Genomic DNA, 15,448 nt, shown 5'->3' on the forward strand with positions numbered 1-15,448 from the left:
CATCCCGTTGCATGCGGGAGCTCGGTTGTTTATCGAGGGGTCCTCCCAGATGATTGAGGGTAAAAGGCACAATGGATATGCTGTAGTAGACGGGATAGAGGGAAGCATTATCGAGGCTGAAAGACTGCCTAACAGCTGGTCAGCCCAAACTTGTGACCTCTATGCCTAAGAAAGAGCTCTCAAAGCCTTAGAAGACAAGGAAGGAACAGTGTACACAGACTCCAAATTTGTATTTGGAATGGTACACACCTTCAGAAAAATTTGGCAAGAAAGAGGACTGATAAGTAGTCGAGGAAAAGAACTAGCACATGAGGAATTGGTAGAACGAGTACTAGAATCCCTGTTACTCCCGAGGGAAATAGCGATAGTTCATATAAATGGACATCAAAAGGGGAATGATCTGGAAGTAAGAGGAAATAGACTGGCCGATGAGGTAACTAAAGAAGTGGCACTGAATCCACAAGGAGCTGCAATGTACTCCCTAATACGTGTAATTCCAGATCGTCAGGGTACCCCGTTGTTTACTGCAGAGGAGGAAAAGGAACTAAAAGACTTAAGGGCCGCAAAGACAGTGGTTGGCCGCTGGATGTTACCCGATGGGAGGGAGATGTTGAATAAAATGATGCGAGAGATTATGGCTGTCCTACATCAGGGGAGTTACTGGGTGATTTAGCAATGTGTGATTTAGTCTTAAGGAAATATGGATGCAAAGGGATGTATACGATAGCCAAACAGATATGTGAGGGATGTATAACACGCAGGAGGAGAAAGTGAGGTCTGCAGATTACATGCAGGAAGGTAAACAAGAAGGTGCTAAGGAAACAAGTCCCAGGAGGGAGTGAACCTGGGCTAAGACCATTCCAGGAGAAAGTGAGGTCTGCAGATGCTGGAGATCAGAGCTGAAAATGTGTTGCTGGAAAAAGCGCAGCAGGTCAGGCAGCATCCAGGGAACAGGAGAATCAACATTTCGGGCATAAGCCCTTCTATGAAGTAAAAGGGGAGTACCGAGAGACTCAACTGAACTGTATAAATTGTAATGTAATCTCCTGATCGATGTGCCTACTTTGTGGTCACCCGGCTTGCAAGACCGCATGAATAACGACTGCTTCAGAATTTGACTTGGACTGAGATTATTGAACAGTGAGCTTCGTTTCTCACAATAATAGTGAGGATAATTTTCACTTCCATCTAGGCAATTGCATGATAATTTTTCAGGTTCTACAAAGGGCAGATTATTATGGACCAGATCAAACCCCCTCAAAGTGTTGCATTCCAGATGCAATTTGATTGGTCAAACTATCCGACTATAGCCAAAATATGTTATTTTTAGACTACAATTAAAATATAGACAAAATATAAGAAATGGCTTAACTGTAACTCTGTCAAAATGCTTAAAATAATATATACATTAGCTACTAATTAACTGTATTAAGTAATATCCTAAAAACACATCCTTGGCTGAGGCAAATTCAATAAAATAGATTGTCTCACATTCAATTCTGGCAGCAGGAAGAGAACCCCAGCTTTTAGCTGTAACAGGGAGAGGAATAAGAGCTTCTACGTCCAGCATCAAAACCCCAGCAACTGCTGTAAGCTAAAACTAAAAATCCAGGTTCTGTGGAAGCTTGACCCCACCCATTCAGGCTACTTTGTTGTTTCAACTTTGAAAAATAGCTCAAGGCCTCACAAGCTGTTTACTTTATTGGCTTTGAGCAGACTATTTGGTACCTCTGTCACAACCTTTCTTCATAAAAAATGTCAGGACAAAATACACTTCTTAAAGCTGAAGTATCAGAAGCAACAACTAAAACTTACCAATGTGGTTCCAGTTCACACACAGAATTAAAGGAAAACATTATCTTCTAAGAATTAAAAGAAAACAAAGATCATCAGGTAAGGCCTGATAGAAATATGAAAGACTTATCCAAGAGAGTTCCATGACAGTTTCACAAGTATGCACTTGGTTATTACAAAAACACTGTCACAATTCTGTGATCAAGATTGGTCTCACTTTGGAAAACTACATCATAAAACATAGAAAATATTCATTTGCAAAAATGTTTTGATAATATCTGCAGTGCCTCGGAATTACTTTTATTTTAGAACTTGTTGGACCACTTCCCTTATCCAAGGACAGTAACTGTTGCTTGATACTGAATTATTTGCCATAGCATAGGTATTTCCTGTTAGATGAATAGCTCTCTCACAATAGCAGCTGAAACAGTAGCATAGATTTGTTTTCAGCATTTCAGTCATCCCTAGTATCTGATTCACATATGTCATTCATAAGTGCAGTGTTCAAAAAACAAAATGGTCACTTAGTCGTAAATGACATGAAACTATCTCAACAACTTCTGTCAAACTAGAGAACAAACTGATCAGTACTACTTTATAGGCAAATATGCATCTGAGCCACATGGCTTTGGTCTTTGTTATTAGAACTGCACTTCTTTACAGCACAAAAGTTAATCACCTGCTCTGGAAGGTATTTCGCGATACCAGTTGGTCTGCTTGAAATTTCCATGGCATTACAAGGCCACATGAAGTTAAGATACACAGCCATTAACAATGGCACATGCAATTCAAAGAAATGTCCATACAGAACACAGTGCACTGGCTTCAAATTAAGGATCAATATTGTAGAGTGCAAAGTAATAGAGGTAAATTAACTGCCATTTAAAGGGGCCTGCAGTGGACAGCTTGAAAAACATAAGCCTCAAATTGTAAGGTTTCAAAGTTCCCACTGGATAAGTCCCTGGATCTTCCCTATGAGTGAAATAAAAGCAAAGCAAAGCAGTGCAGATATTAAATATTGGAAAAATGTATTGGAGAAATTCAGCACACAGCATCGAGAGAGAGAATTAGAGTTAATGTTTCATGTCCAATATGAACTTTACTGTTTTTATTCTCTATGTGAGACATCCACCTATGTGAGGTTTGGGGATAAGTTCATACGATATTTCGGGTACTCTGGCTGGGGGAGCAATTCTTATCTTCATTCTCAAATACATCATCTTAGATATCACTATTCAATGCATTCTTGTCAGAGATGTTCATGGAATGGGAGAGAGACAAACAAAATTTTCAGGAGCTCAATCTGAAGCAGCAGTTCAGGATACTACAGTGGTTCTACTTGGCCTGTGGTAGGACATTATATAATTGGGATCATCCAGTAAGAAGTTAATTGATTTTGAATAAACTGTATTGCTTTGCAATGATTGCAATTGTACCCTTTGAATTCCTCTCTCTCCCAAGGTGACAATGTGCTGTTTGATCTTGCAATTCAGTTATTTCAGCACGCTATCAGTTAACTTGAGGTTTCTTAGGGTGTTAAGTAGCGAAAATATTTGAGTTATTAAGTGGAGAAATCCAAGGTATTAACAATGGTAACAATTTGGTGTAATTGCCAAACACCAGGAAATGTGGATTTTTTTGATAGTTTATATCTTTTTTTCAATAATGTTGTGATGTTAATTTTGTTTGACATGATTCAGAGCATCTGACATTCAAGATAATGGCAGGACATCATAGAGAAATTGAGATGAGGGTAAATAAAACAGGTTGCAGCTAGTAGGGAGAAGTTTGAATTATGGATCGTACATATTAGTTGATTATCTAAAGTCAAATCAGAAAGGTGATAAGCAAACATAAAACAGAAAAAAAGAAGAGTATGATATGGATGGATGTGGCAGCATGGTGGCTCAGTGGTTAGCATTGCTACCCTCACAGCGCCAGGGCCTCCAGCTTCAATTCCACTCTTGAATAACTGAGTGTGTGAAGTTTGCACGTTCTTAGTGTTAGTATGGGTTTCCTCTGTGTGCCCCGGTTTCCTCTCATAGTTCAAAGATGTTCAGATTAGGTGGACTGGCCGTGCTAAATTGCCCATATGTCCAGGGATGTGATTATCCACAGGAAATGCAAGGATAGAATAGGGGCAGTGGGTTGGTGTGGACTTGGACTGAATGGCCTGCTTCCATACTGTGGAATTCTATGGATGATGTTGCTCTTGCTGACTATTTATTAACAAATTTTTGATTCTGTCCCATTAGTCTGAAAGCTAATAATGCCAAATAAACCTGTTGGACATTCACCTGGTGTTGTTTGATTTTAACTCTAACAGGACTAGATGTGGTAGACAAAGAGAGGATGTTACTAATGATGGTTGTGTTCAGAACCAGGGGTCACAGTCTGAGGATTCAGAGTAGACCATTTAAGACGGAGATGAGGAGACATTCCTTCACCCAAAGAGTGGTGAGCCTGTGGAATTCATTACCACAGGAATTAGTTGATGACAAAACATTTAAGACGTGGCTAGATATAGCACTTGGGGGCAAATGGGATCAAAGGTTATGGGGAGAAAGCAGGATTAGACTATTGAGTTGGGCGACCAGCCATGGCCGTGATAAATGGAGGAGCAGGCTCAAAGGGCCAAATGGCCTCCTTTTGCTCCATCTTCTATGTTTCTATGAAAACAGTTTAAGGCGAGCATTTCAGATTTAAAGTGGTAAATACAATTAAGGCCAGAAAGGCATTGGTGTCATTGTAGTCTAACGGTTTATTTTACGTAACACTGGTGTAATTGATTATAGGACTCAGAGGAATAAAACACCAGGGTATTGTCAGAGTCATTTCTTTTGTAACTTATAAATTAGAATCACTTTAATGTCTTAGCACAAGCTAAAATCTGATGGAAGACTCCAAACATGGAGTTATGTAAAGACGAAAACTGATTTGGGAGGCAACAAAACAGTCAAGAAAAAGAAGATTAGTCTGCAAGTTGACAAGCTTCACATGGTCAAGAAGGAGAGATCACATCCAGAGGGGAGACAGCCAAATAAGCAGATAGTTCAGGGAATTTGGAGGCAGTGTGTGAATAGAACTGGTAAATCTTCCTTCTTTCATTTTAGAAGTTTAAAATTTTGCAGTCTAGTGAAAAGGTTAACAAAATAGCTGTCTCAGCTGACTGAGGGACAGTTATCAGTCAATTACACGAAGCTTGAACAGGACCTTAGCAGGCGTGGATTATTATTGAAGCTGAAGCATAGTCATCTCAGCTCTATTTAAGAGAGGGTCTGTTGAAAGCACTAGTAAGCTTCACATGGTCAGGAAGAAGAAATCGCATGGAGAGTGAGATACAGCCTGAGTGAGTAAGTTCATTGGATGATTGCTATTAATTTGACTATTATAGGTTATTTTCAGATTGAAGATAAATTGGAGAAGTATTTACTGTTTACAAATGAAAAGACCGGGAAGAAATTTTTAAAAATTAAATTAAGAGGTAAGAAAATGAAATAGAGATGCGGGGTCAGCCAATGTATTGTACCTGCACAATGTAGGAGCTGGTGGACTCCACTGTGATTCATAATGACCACATCTGCAGCAAGTGTTGGTTGCTTGAGGAACTGTGGCTCCGAACTAATGAGCTAGAGTCTGAGCTTTAAACCCTGTGACTGCATTAGGGGGACGAGTTGCCTGGATGCTATGTTTCAGGATACAATCACACCTCTTAAATTAATGACTTTATCCTTCAGTGGCAAAGTGTCTGGTGACAACTGAGGTAGGTCGAGGGATTCAGTAGGTATGGTTGAAAGAGCCTTCGCCCTTGACCTTGTCAAACATTAGCATCATGGGACAGTGAGTCATTCAAGAGGGAAAACAGAAACATAGTTTTAATCAGGGATAATATAGTCAAGGGAACAGACACTGTTCTCTGTGACCAAGCGGGAGAGTCTCGAAGGCTATGTTGTCTGCCTGGTGTCCAGGTTTAGGATATCTCATCTGTGCTGTAGAGGAACTTGAAGTGGGAAGGAAAAGATCCAGTTGCCGTAGTCCACATGAGTACCAATGATATAGGTCAAGGGAATATGAGCAGCTAGTGGCTAAATGAAAAAGCCGAACTAAAATGGTAACAATTAGGACGGCACGGTGGCACAGTGGTTAGCACTGCTGCCTCACAGCGCCAGAGACCCGGGTTCAATTCCCGACTCAGGCGACTGACTGTATGGAGTTTGCACATTCTCCCCGTGTCTGTGTGGGTTTCCTCCGTGTGCTCCGGTTTCCTCCCACAGTCACAAAGATGTGCGGGTCAGGTGAATTGGCCATGCGAAATTGCCCGTAGTGTTAGGTTAAAAGGGGTAAATGTAGGGGTATGGGTGGGTTACGCTTCGGCGGGTCAGTGTGGAATTGTTGGGCCGAAGGGCCTGTTTCCACGCTGTAAGTAATCTAATCTAATCTAAAATGGTAACAATCTCTGGATTACTACCTAAGCCACAAATAAATTTGCACAAGGTAAACAAAATTAAAGTAGTAAATATGCAGTACAAAGATTTGTGTGGGAGAAATGGGTTTAAATTCATTGGACATTGGCACTAGTACTGGAAGAGGAACAAGCTGGGTCAATGGGACTGGATGCATCTGAATCAGTGATGAATCAAACAATCAGGCCTTTAAATTAAATAGCAGGTTTGGGGCAGGGTTCAGTAGCATGGAAAACTTAAGTGGCACAGCAAAGATTAAAGTTCCTAGAACTAGTAATTGGACAGAGTATGGAAAGGGTCAAGAATCTAACGTCAGGCACAGCAGATAAGGGTGCAACTATGATGGGGGCGGGAGGGGGGGAGGGGCAGTCAATGCAGGACTGAGTGTGCTATACTTAAATGCATGTTGTGTATGAAATCAGGTAAATGAGCTTGCACTGCAGATTGAAATTAGCAGGTATGATGCTGTGAGTATCATAGAGATGTGGCTGCAAGGGCATCAGTGCTGGGAACTAAATAGCATAAGGCCAGATAGAATGGTAAGGTTGCCTTGTTCGTAAGGAATGAAACAAAATCAATGGCAAGAAAGCATAACAAGTTGGAAGAGGAAAGGCTAAGGCAAAACTCTTGATGGGAGTTGTGAACAGGGTTCCTAGAAATAATTAGGATGACTAGCAGAAAATAAATCTAGATAGACAAGGTATGTAAGAAAGGCACTATTACAAAAATTCATGGGAACTTCACCATTAGGTGAAGTGGGAAAACCGGGTTGGTAGTGGGTCTCCATAAAAATAATTTGTGGAATGTCTTAGGTGGTTTCTATGGAGCAGATAGTAGTACAGGCTACTAGGAAACATACAATTCGGGATTTGGAGATGTGTAATGAGACAGACTTAATAAGATAGCTCAAGGTGAAGGAACTCCCAAGGCGATCCCAATAACGATCGCATTCACCCTGCAGTTTGAAAGGAGAAGTTGGAATCAGACAAAATAGTATTACAATTGAGTAATGGTAATGACAAAGACATAAGGGAGGAGCTAGCCTGATTGATTGGAAGGGGAGTCGAACAAGGAGGACAGTGGAGCAGCAATGGCAGGAATTTCTGGGGGCAATTTGAAGGCACAGCAGAAATTTGCCCAAAGGAAGAAGCAGCACACTAAGGGGAGGAGGCAACCATGACTAACAAGTCCAACACCGGCATCTCCGAATCATGACTAACAAGAGAAGTCAGGGACATCATAAAAGAATAAGCATACAATGTGGTGAAGGTTAGTGGGAAGCCGGAGGATTGTGAAGCCTTTAAAAACCAATAGACAAACATTTAATAACAAATAAGTAGGGAAGAAGACGAAATATGAAGGTTATCTAGCTAGTAATATGAAAGAAGACTGCAAGAATTTTTTTATGATACCTTAAAATGTAAGAGTGGACATTGGATGAATGAGGCAGGAGAAGTAGTAATAGGGAACAAAGACAGTGGAGGAACTGAATAGGTCCTGTCTATCAGTCTTCACCGTGGAAGACACCAGCATACCAGAACTTCAATAGTCAAGGAATAGAGGTAATTGTAATGGTCATCGCTGAGAAAGCTGAATAAATCACCTGGACCAGATGGCCTAAACCCCAGAGTTCTGAAGGAAACAACTGACGATATTGTTGAGGCATTGGTGATTTCAGGAATTTAAGTCTTAAAACTGAAAAATGGCTAATTTAACATTCCTGTATAAAAAAGGAAGGAGGCAGAAGACTAGAAAAAGGTTGGTTACTCTGCCCTGTGTTTTGTAAGATTTTGAGTCCATTGTTAAGGAGATTGCAGAGTTCTTGGAAGTACATAGGGAAAATAGGGCTGAGTCAGCATGGCTCCATTAAGAGGAGATAATGTCTGACAGCTGTTTGGAATGAGCAGGTGAGACAAAGGAAAGCCAGTATATGTGATATATTTGGATTTCCAGAAGGTGCTCCACAGGAGATTATAAGGTAACAATCTTAGTATTAGGGGCAAGGTACTGGCATGGATAGAGGATTGAGTGATTGGCAGAAGGTACGAAGTGGGGATAAAAGGGTCTTTTCCAGGATGGTAGTCAGTGACTCGTGGAGTTCTGCAGAGGGACCATCGTCGATCTGGACGAAGGAACTAAGGGCATTGTTTCTAAATTTGCAGATGAGACAAAGATAGCTGGAGGGACAAGTAACGGTGAAGTGGGAGACTGCCATTTCTTTGCCTATTCTCCCCACCTGACCACATTCTTCTGCAATGTGGAAAAATGAGGTCATGCACTTTGGTAGGTAGAAGAGGTGCAGACTATTTCCTAAAAGGGGGAAAGGCTTTGGAAATCTGAGTCCTAGTTTAGGATTCACAAGGTTAACACACAGGTTCAATTAGCAGTTAGGAAGGCAAATGTAATGTTTGCGTTCATTTCAAGAAGGCTTGAATTCAAGAGCAAGAATGTACTGTTGAGGCTGAAAAGGCTCTCATCAGACCACATTTGGAAGATTGTGAGCAATTTTGGGCTCTAAATCTAAGGAAGGTCGGTTGTTATGAGCAATTCTGCTCTTGTATCTTGTGGTCTTATGGTAATTCACTTTAGGAAAGGTTCAAAAAGTTTGAATTAAAGAGGGAGCACAATGTGAAGATGAAATTGTTTATTATATCAAGCAAATTATGAGAAGGCTAACAAAGTAGTATCATTCCTTGTCTTACTGGGAATGGGACCAAAGGAGCAATAAGTAATTCTTGTGGATAAGGTATGCTGAAAAGGGATCATAATGAGAAATGGAGAATTATTAGAAACTTAATCAGATTTTTATGTGGATCTCTAAAAAAAACCTTAGCTCGAAGAAGAACTGACAACATTTTCAAGAGAAATTACAATATATTTAATCAGATCAGGCCCTTTTATGCAAACTAGAAAAAAACAATATATTAAGTGAAATTAATATTTACGCCACGATTGCTACACTCTAACTGCCTCCCCTTTACAATCTATGACATTACCGTTGTTGAATTCCACATTAACATCCTGGGGCTACCACTGGCCAGGAATGAAACTGAACCATCCACAGAAATGTTGCTGCCAGAGCAAGTCCAAAGTATGATCGACATGCACTGGCAACAATGTTTACCACCTATAAGGTGCCATGTAGGCACTGACCATGACACCTTTGACAGCACTTTTCATGTCCACAACCCCATCACCTAGGATAACCAAAGCAGTAATTGTATAGAACACTACTACTTGAAACCTTCCCTCCAAACACAGCATCCTGGCTTTAAACAATGTTCCTTCATTATTGTTGGGGCAAAACCTTGGAATTCCCTCCAAAGCAGTATTGTATCTACATCACGTGGACTACCCAGCAGTTCAAGACTCTACGTCACCAATACTGAGAAAGTTTATAGCCTTAAATGTTGTCCTTAAACAGTTTCTAAAATGTAATTTTGAATTATAGAACACATTTGCTGCGTACTAGGAAATGGTATGGCAGGGAGGATGAGATAATTAAGAACATTTGCATTAACATCAGTGAATCTGGATAAACAAGACACCGAGAGATAACATTCATGGCTGTTCCTCTGTAAAATTAATAAACAATGTTTAACTCTGACCTCTGAACGAAACTTGGTATCAAATTAGCTTCTTCCCAAATTATTGTCATTCACTATTATCTGTCTACTTCAGACCATGCAGTGCTTTCGTTAACTTTTATGTTTGTGACAGTAATGCTTTTGTAAACCTGTGTATAAAAATTGTCTGTTTTGGATAGTATGATGGAGTAGCCTGCCAGGGCTCTTCAAGAGTTGATGTTGCACTCTCCTGGATTATTAGATTCCCATTAGCCTGGCTTATAGGTATCAGTGTTGTGTTGTAGCAATGTTGCTATTATTAAATGAAGGGAATGATTAAAATTAAACTGAACTGCCTGTAAGAGTTTTTTTTAAATTCCAGACCACCAAAGAGTACAATATCTGGGACGAACCACGAGAGAGGCTTACAGGTCTGAGTCCACAAGGGATTCCCTGAGCCGTCTCAAATCTGTACTTTAGCAATGTCGCAAGAGCATTCAGGGTTGAGATTCCACCTCAGCAATATTTCCAAAATATGGGGACAACCTTGGAAACTGAAAATTATGAAAACCTGATGACCAAAAATATTAGAAAATAAAAAACATATTTGATCAAAATCACTGCAAAAGATTATGCATGTCACACTAATTTAAGGTATTCTTCCATCTATCTTTAATCTTCCCAATCTCATCAAATGGCATTTATAAGCAAAGAGTGAAGGAATATTACAACACAACGTCCCTAGCCTGGTCAACGAATCGATTAGATGATGTCCAATCTGATCTTGAACGAATTCTGTTTTAAAAAAGTACTGTACACTTTAACTGGGAATTTATTCCTGATTAATATACATTAGAATTAATCTATGGATAAAGTTAGATTTAAAACAAAATGTTTAATTTTTCCACATCTGCATCTTGTGATTTGCTCAAAATAAAATTTCAAACCACTTTTTCTGCTTTGCAAGAATAACAAATTCTCTAAATAATGAGCCAAGAAGCCAGGAGAAAAGTAGGTATCTTAGATGAGGAATTTTGAGCGGGGTAAAAGTCTTCGTCGGACCCTGTTCAGAGAAACAGTGACAAAATAGGCATGTTTGTTTCTTCAAAAATAGTAAATAGTGCATGGGACATATAATAAGTCAATAAACCCATTCTGAGTTTTGAGTAATCAAATTAATTAAATTTCTCAAACCAAGTTTTCAAAATGAAATGCACAAAATATGTTTTAGAATCGATAAATATGTTACAGATTATTTTTCTCTCAGTGAACTAGCTGATTTAAGATAAAAACAAAGAACTGCAGATGCTGTAAATCGGAAACAAAACTAGAAAAAGCTGGAAAAGCTCAGTAGATCTGGCAGCATCTGTAGAGAAATCAGTTAACATTCAAGGCTTAGTAACCCCTCAGAACCTTACAGATGCTGCCAGATCTGTTGAGCTTTTCCAGCTATTTCAGATATAAGATACATAAACAGAAATAAAGAATACACACCTGCAGTGCTGATAATGCAAAAGGATTGAGTCCCAGTGGATTCTGCAGGGATCCTGAACCCAAATGTGGAGATGAGGACGAAGATTGGGAATTAAATTGAGATTGTGCCATTTGCTGCGAGGAGGTTGGAGGCACATATGTACAGGTGATGGAAGATTCATCACAAGGCATTCTTGGTAAGAGGCTGAACCATTGTCCACCCTTCTCTGTAAGTACTTTCAGCAACTGGTCATTTTGAAGTATAGGAGAATTGTACAGTTTCCCTGTGGCAGCTATCAGTGGGTTAAAGAAGTTTGCACAGGAGTCTATTTTTTCCGAGTTGCCAGATGGAGTTGTTAGCTGGGAACTTGTGATGGAGTTCTGAGAGTTACAATGACTAGGTGATGATGGAATGGCAATTACTTGGTTCACATTTTGCTTCTGAGTCACAAAGTCTGATTCAGGAGGCATCTTAGCTACCTCTAACAGCTTACTCAGTTTAGAAAAAGAACCTGGCTTTTGCAAGAACAGGTTAGTGCTATTTTTCCCTTTTGAATCACTTTTGCACAAATCATCACAGTTAGTCGCTGAACAAGAATTGCTCAATTTGTCTTCAGGTGGCTCAGAAGGCTCCTCCTTGATCTGCAAATTGTTAGCGTTTTTTAATTTTTCTCTCTCTTTCGCCATCTCCTCAGAACCTGAAATAGTAAATCAGTTTTACTCAATTCAACATAATGGCATGTTAACATTAAGTATTGATGTAGTAAAAGGGTTAAGTGGCATAATAAGCAACATTAAGCTTTAAAGTCCAAATTACATTTTAAACATGGTCACAAAGACTTGCATGAAATAATGTGGAAAAAAAAGATGTAAAACTATATCTGTAAACTGTTCATATGATCAATCTAACATTACACACTTAAATCATTCCTAACTGAAATGATTCATAAGGCATTGCAAAAGTGAACAATTCACTAATTCCCATGAAGAGTCATCTATCATCAAGCCATGTATTCTGTGGCTCCAATATGGCCACAAACAGGAGCTGATCAATACGGCAGTCAAGGGGACCGCAACAGGATTAAGCAATATGAGTCAAGCCAATAATCACTTGAGACCTGAATTACCAAAGACAAAGTTCAAAGAAGAAACTCCCTTTTAACAAAATTCTCCCAATATAAGAATGGTCTTCCTTCCAGTTATGCACTATTTTAGTTCCTTGATTAAGGAATGCAGGCTGTAATCAATAAGTATTGTAATTCTTCCTTGCTCCACTATCTCCCAGACCAAAAACACTGAACACTAGCCTAATTTAGAGGAATGCTAGATAATATTGAAGTTTAGATTAACTCGGAGTATTACTTATGATAAGCCTCAACATCTGTAAACAAACTAGTTCATAGTTTAAATAGAAATACAGTACTTTCAGGAACATTTTGCAATTAATAAGTTATTTCCTGTTGCAGGGAATGGTCTCTTTCAAATTGCATTACAGCTCCTCCTTGCTGAAACAAATAATTTGAGTTCTTAGCTTTTTGGAATGAAAAATGCTCACTCAATAACCAACAAAACTGGTCAGTCCTGTGTATAGCACAGAATCTAGATTTACATAGCTAATGAAGTCATTGTCAAGTAGTTTAAATACTTCCAATGTCAATTTAAAACCCCCACCCTCCCCTCACTTTTTTCAAAAGTGTAAAGTAGAATGTGCATAAAGTTAGCTATTTAAAAATGAATTCATTTGGTGCTTCACAAATATATAGCACATTACAGCAAATCAAATCTTTAAATTGCAGTCATTGTTATAACACTTTCTATTTCAGTGAAATATGACAAGCTGAATGAGGTCCTTAGCCTAGATTTTCTGCGCAAGTTTCTGACTCAAAGGTGAGAGTTCAGACAACTTAGCTATGGCTGATATGTTTTTAGCAGATGCTCAGGTGATCCAGTGACAGCATTATAAAACCCAAGAGCTTTTGCTACTAATATTTGACATTTGTCAGAATAAAAGTGAACTCCACAAATTAATTTCAGTGGCAATGTTCACAAGATTGTTGTGTTCTCTTACAGCAAAAAGCATCACATTTCACAGCGGTGATGGGGTAATATATTGCTTATTTCTCTTATTCTCAGGGGAATGTTGGTTTAAAAAAAAACACTTAATTTTGAAAAGACTACCCTTATAATGGTAATATGCTGCAGGCAACCTCAACAAACTCAGGATTAGGAAATGCTGCCCTTAAGCTGATGGCCGATTTGGAGATGGTTGGGTAAGAGTTTGGCATGGTGGCTTCAGAGATCAGGCAGGAAAACACTCTGGTTGGTCACATGCCCCAAAGATGTCACTTCTTCCCCGCTGCCTTTCAGCAACAGCCTTCCCACTCTTGCCTGCTTCAAGTGACCACTATATTATGGCAGCGCAAGAGCAGTGAGGTCCTCAAGCAGTGTGTTAATTTGTCACTTAAGGGCCTCAATAGTCCTATGATTGGAAGGGTCCAGTGGAAGAAGGCAGAGAAAATCAATAGCTGAATTGGTTAATGTGTATTGTTCAGTGCAAGGGCATGGATAATGCATTATAAGTTTAATGACATCATACAAGTTGCTGACGTCAGTCAATGCACTTTCAAATGTCACATCTGATCAATTGCACTACTATCTCAGCCACATTGTTCCAGTCACCACACCAGTTGCCAACAATAGCTGTCAATCAGGATACAAACTTGATATCTATATTTTCACCTCAGCTTCACACATTTAGTACTGAATTATTTCTCCAGACTCTGATCTCATTTCTGGACATTGTGTTAACTATTCAATCATAACAGCCATCCAAATGTATTGGACTAAACTCAATGACAGTTCCCTCTCCCTTGCAAAGTCAAAGCAATGTGCAATTGGAGGTAGCAGAAATTAACTACAGTGGGACAGACACACTAACATCTTCTAACTCCCATAGTGGAGAATATTTCAGCCAGTATGAGGGCCATTACTGAAAGTGAAAGTATCCTCATATCTAATCTTCTCTAATCATATAGAAAACTCTGAGCATGACCTTTCCAGTTTAGAACTGGTGGTTAACTTCTTCAGTTCACTTGTGCATTCAACCATAATAGTGTTAGATGCTTCAGGTTCCACCTCATGAGTGCTGCAGTGAAATACCAGTGAACTGCACCCAACTGAAGATTGCCATCATCAAGTTTGCAAACCAGTGTTCAAAAGGGTTTGTAGTGTATCACAGCAGTTCAGTAATTTTTCCTCTAACAAACAATAAGGAGAGCTCAGGTTTGGCCAAAAGGAATGGCAATAGTTCCATGGAACACTGACCTGATGTCCTCTCTCAGGATGACAGCCATCATGAGCCAACTGCTGCCCTTCCATCAGTGCTCTTGCTGTTATCCTTCAGTCAGTCAGCCCAGAGTGGATACAACGATGCCAAGGTAGTGGAATCTAAGGCCAAGCACCCGAGCTATTCAAGGTCACCCTCCAAGTTCACCTACTGTCTCCTTCGCTGAAAATGTGTACCTTGGCTACAGCCCTGGTGCAACCATTGTCGTAACAATTCACAGAAACACTAGGATCGATTATAATCGCAGGGAAGAAAGACAATAAGGAAGCAGAAGGGTGATTCGTTGAATAGGCAGACAATATGGCATGGTTTAAATGATACATTCTGTTTGCAACATTTGTTTTGTGTAGATTGTTATTTTTGTATTGTAGCCAAATGGATGACAGGATAGTCAACAATAAAGGAAGGAAGACTGTTGGTGAATGTGGAATTGGGATCGAGATTATTGGTATCATACCTGAATGAGTTTGCTAATTTCTTCCAGGGCCACAAATGACAATCAGCTTGGTAAACCATCGTTGCACTGCACTCCCTCCTTAGCCAGAACATCCTTCCTTAGATCAGTAGACCAAAACTGCATACAATATTCCAAGTGTGGTCTCACCAAGAATCTGTACAACTACTGTAAAACACCCCTGCTGCACTACCCTATAAAATCCAACATAACATTTGCCTTGCTCACCACCTGTTGCACCAGCTTTCAGCAACTAGGTGTACAAGAACACGAGAACCTGCTGCATCTCCCCCATCACCATTTAGATAATAATCTGCCTCCTTTTTTGGCTACCAAATTGGATAACCTCTCA

The 15,448-nt window shown here is 39.6% G+C and overlaps 1 protein-coding gene across 14 annotated transcripts in view; it reads right to left on the reverse strand.

The window, feature by feature from the left end:
- Positions 1–15,448, reverse strand: part of baz2ba (bromodomain adjacent to zinc finger domain, 2Ba) — a 356,283-nt gene that overhangs the window by 37,460 nt on the left and 303,375 nt on the right. For all 14 annotated transcript variants that reach the window (XM_043693834.1, XM_043693833.1, XM_043693828.1 and 11 more), the window contains one exon: positions 11,318–11,994. In XM_043693834.1, the coding sequence (XP_043549769.1) occupies positions 11,318–11,994 (677 nt within the window). The remainder of the gene's footprint in view (positions 1–11,317; positions 11,995–15,448) is intronic.

Source organism: Chiloscyllium plagiosum, chromosome 7 (genome assembly GCF_004010195.1).
Source record: "Chiloscyllium plagiosum isolate BGI_BamShark_2017 chromosome 7, ASM401019v2, whole genome shotgun sequence".
Lineage (NCBI taxonomy): Eukaryota > Metazoa > Chordata > Chondrichthyes > Orectolobiformes > Hemiscylliidae > Chiloscyllium > Chiloscyllium plagiosum.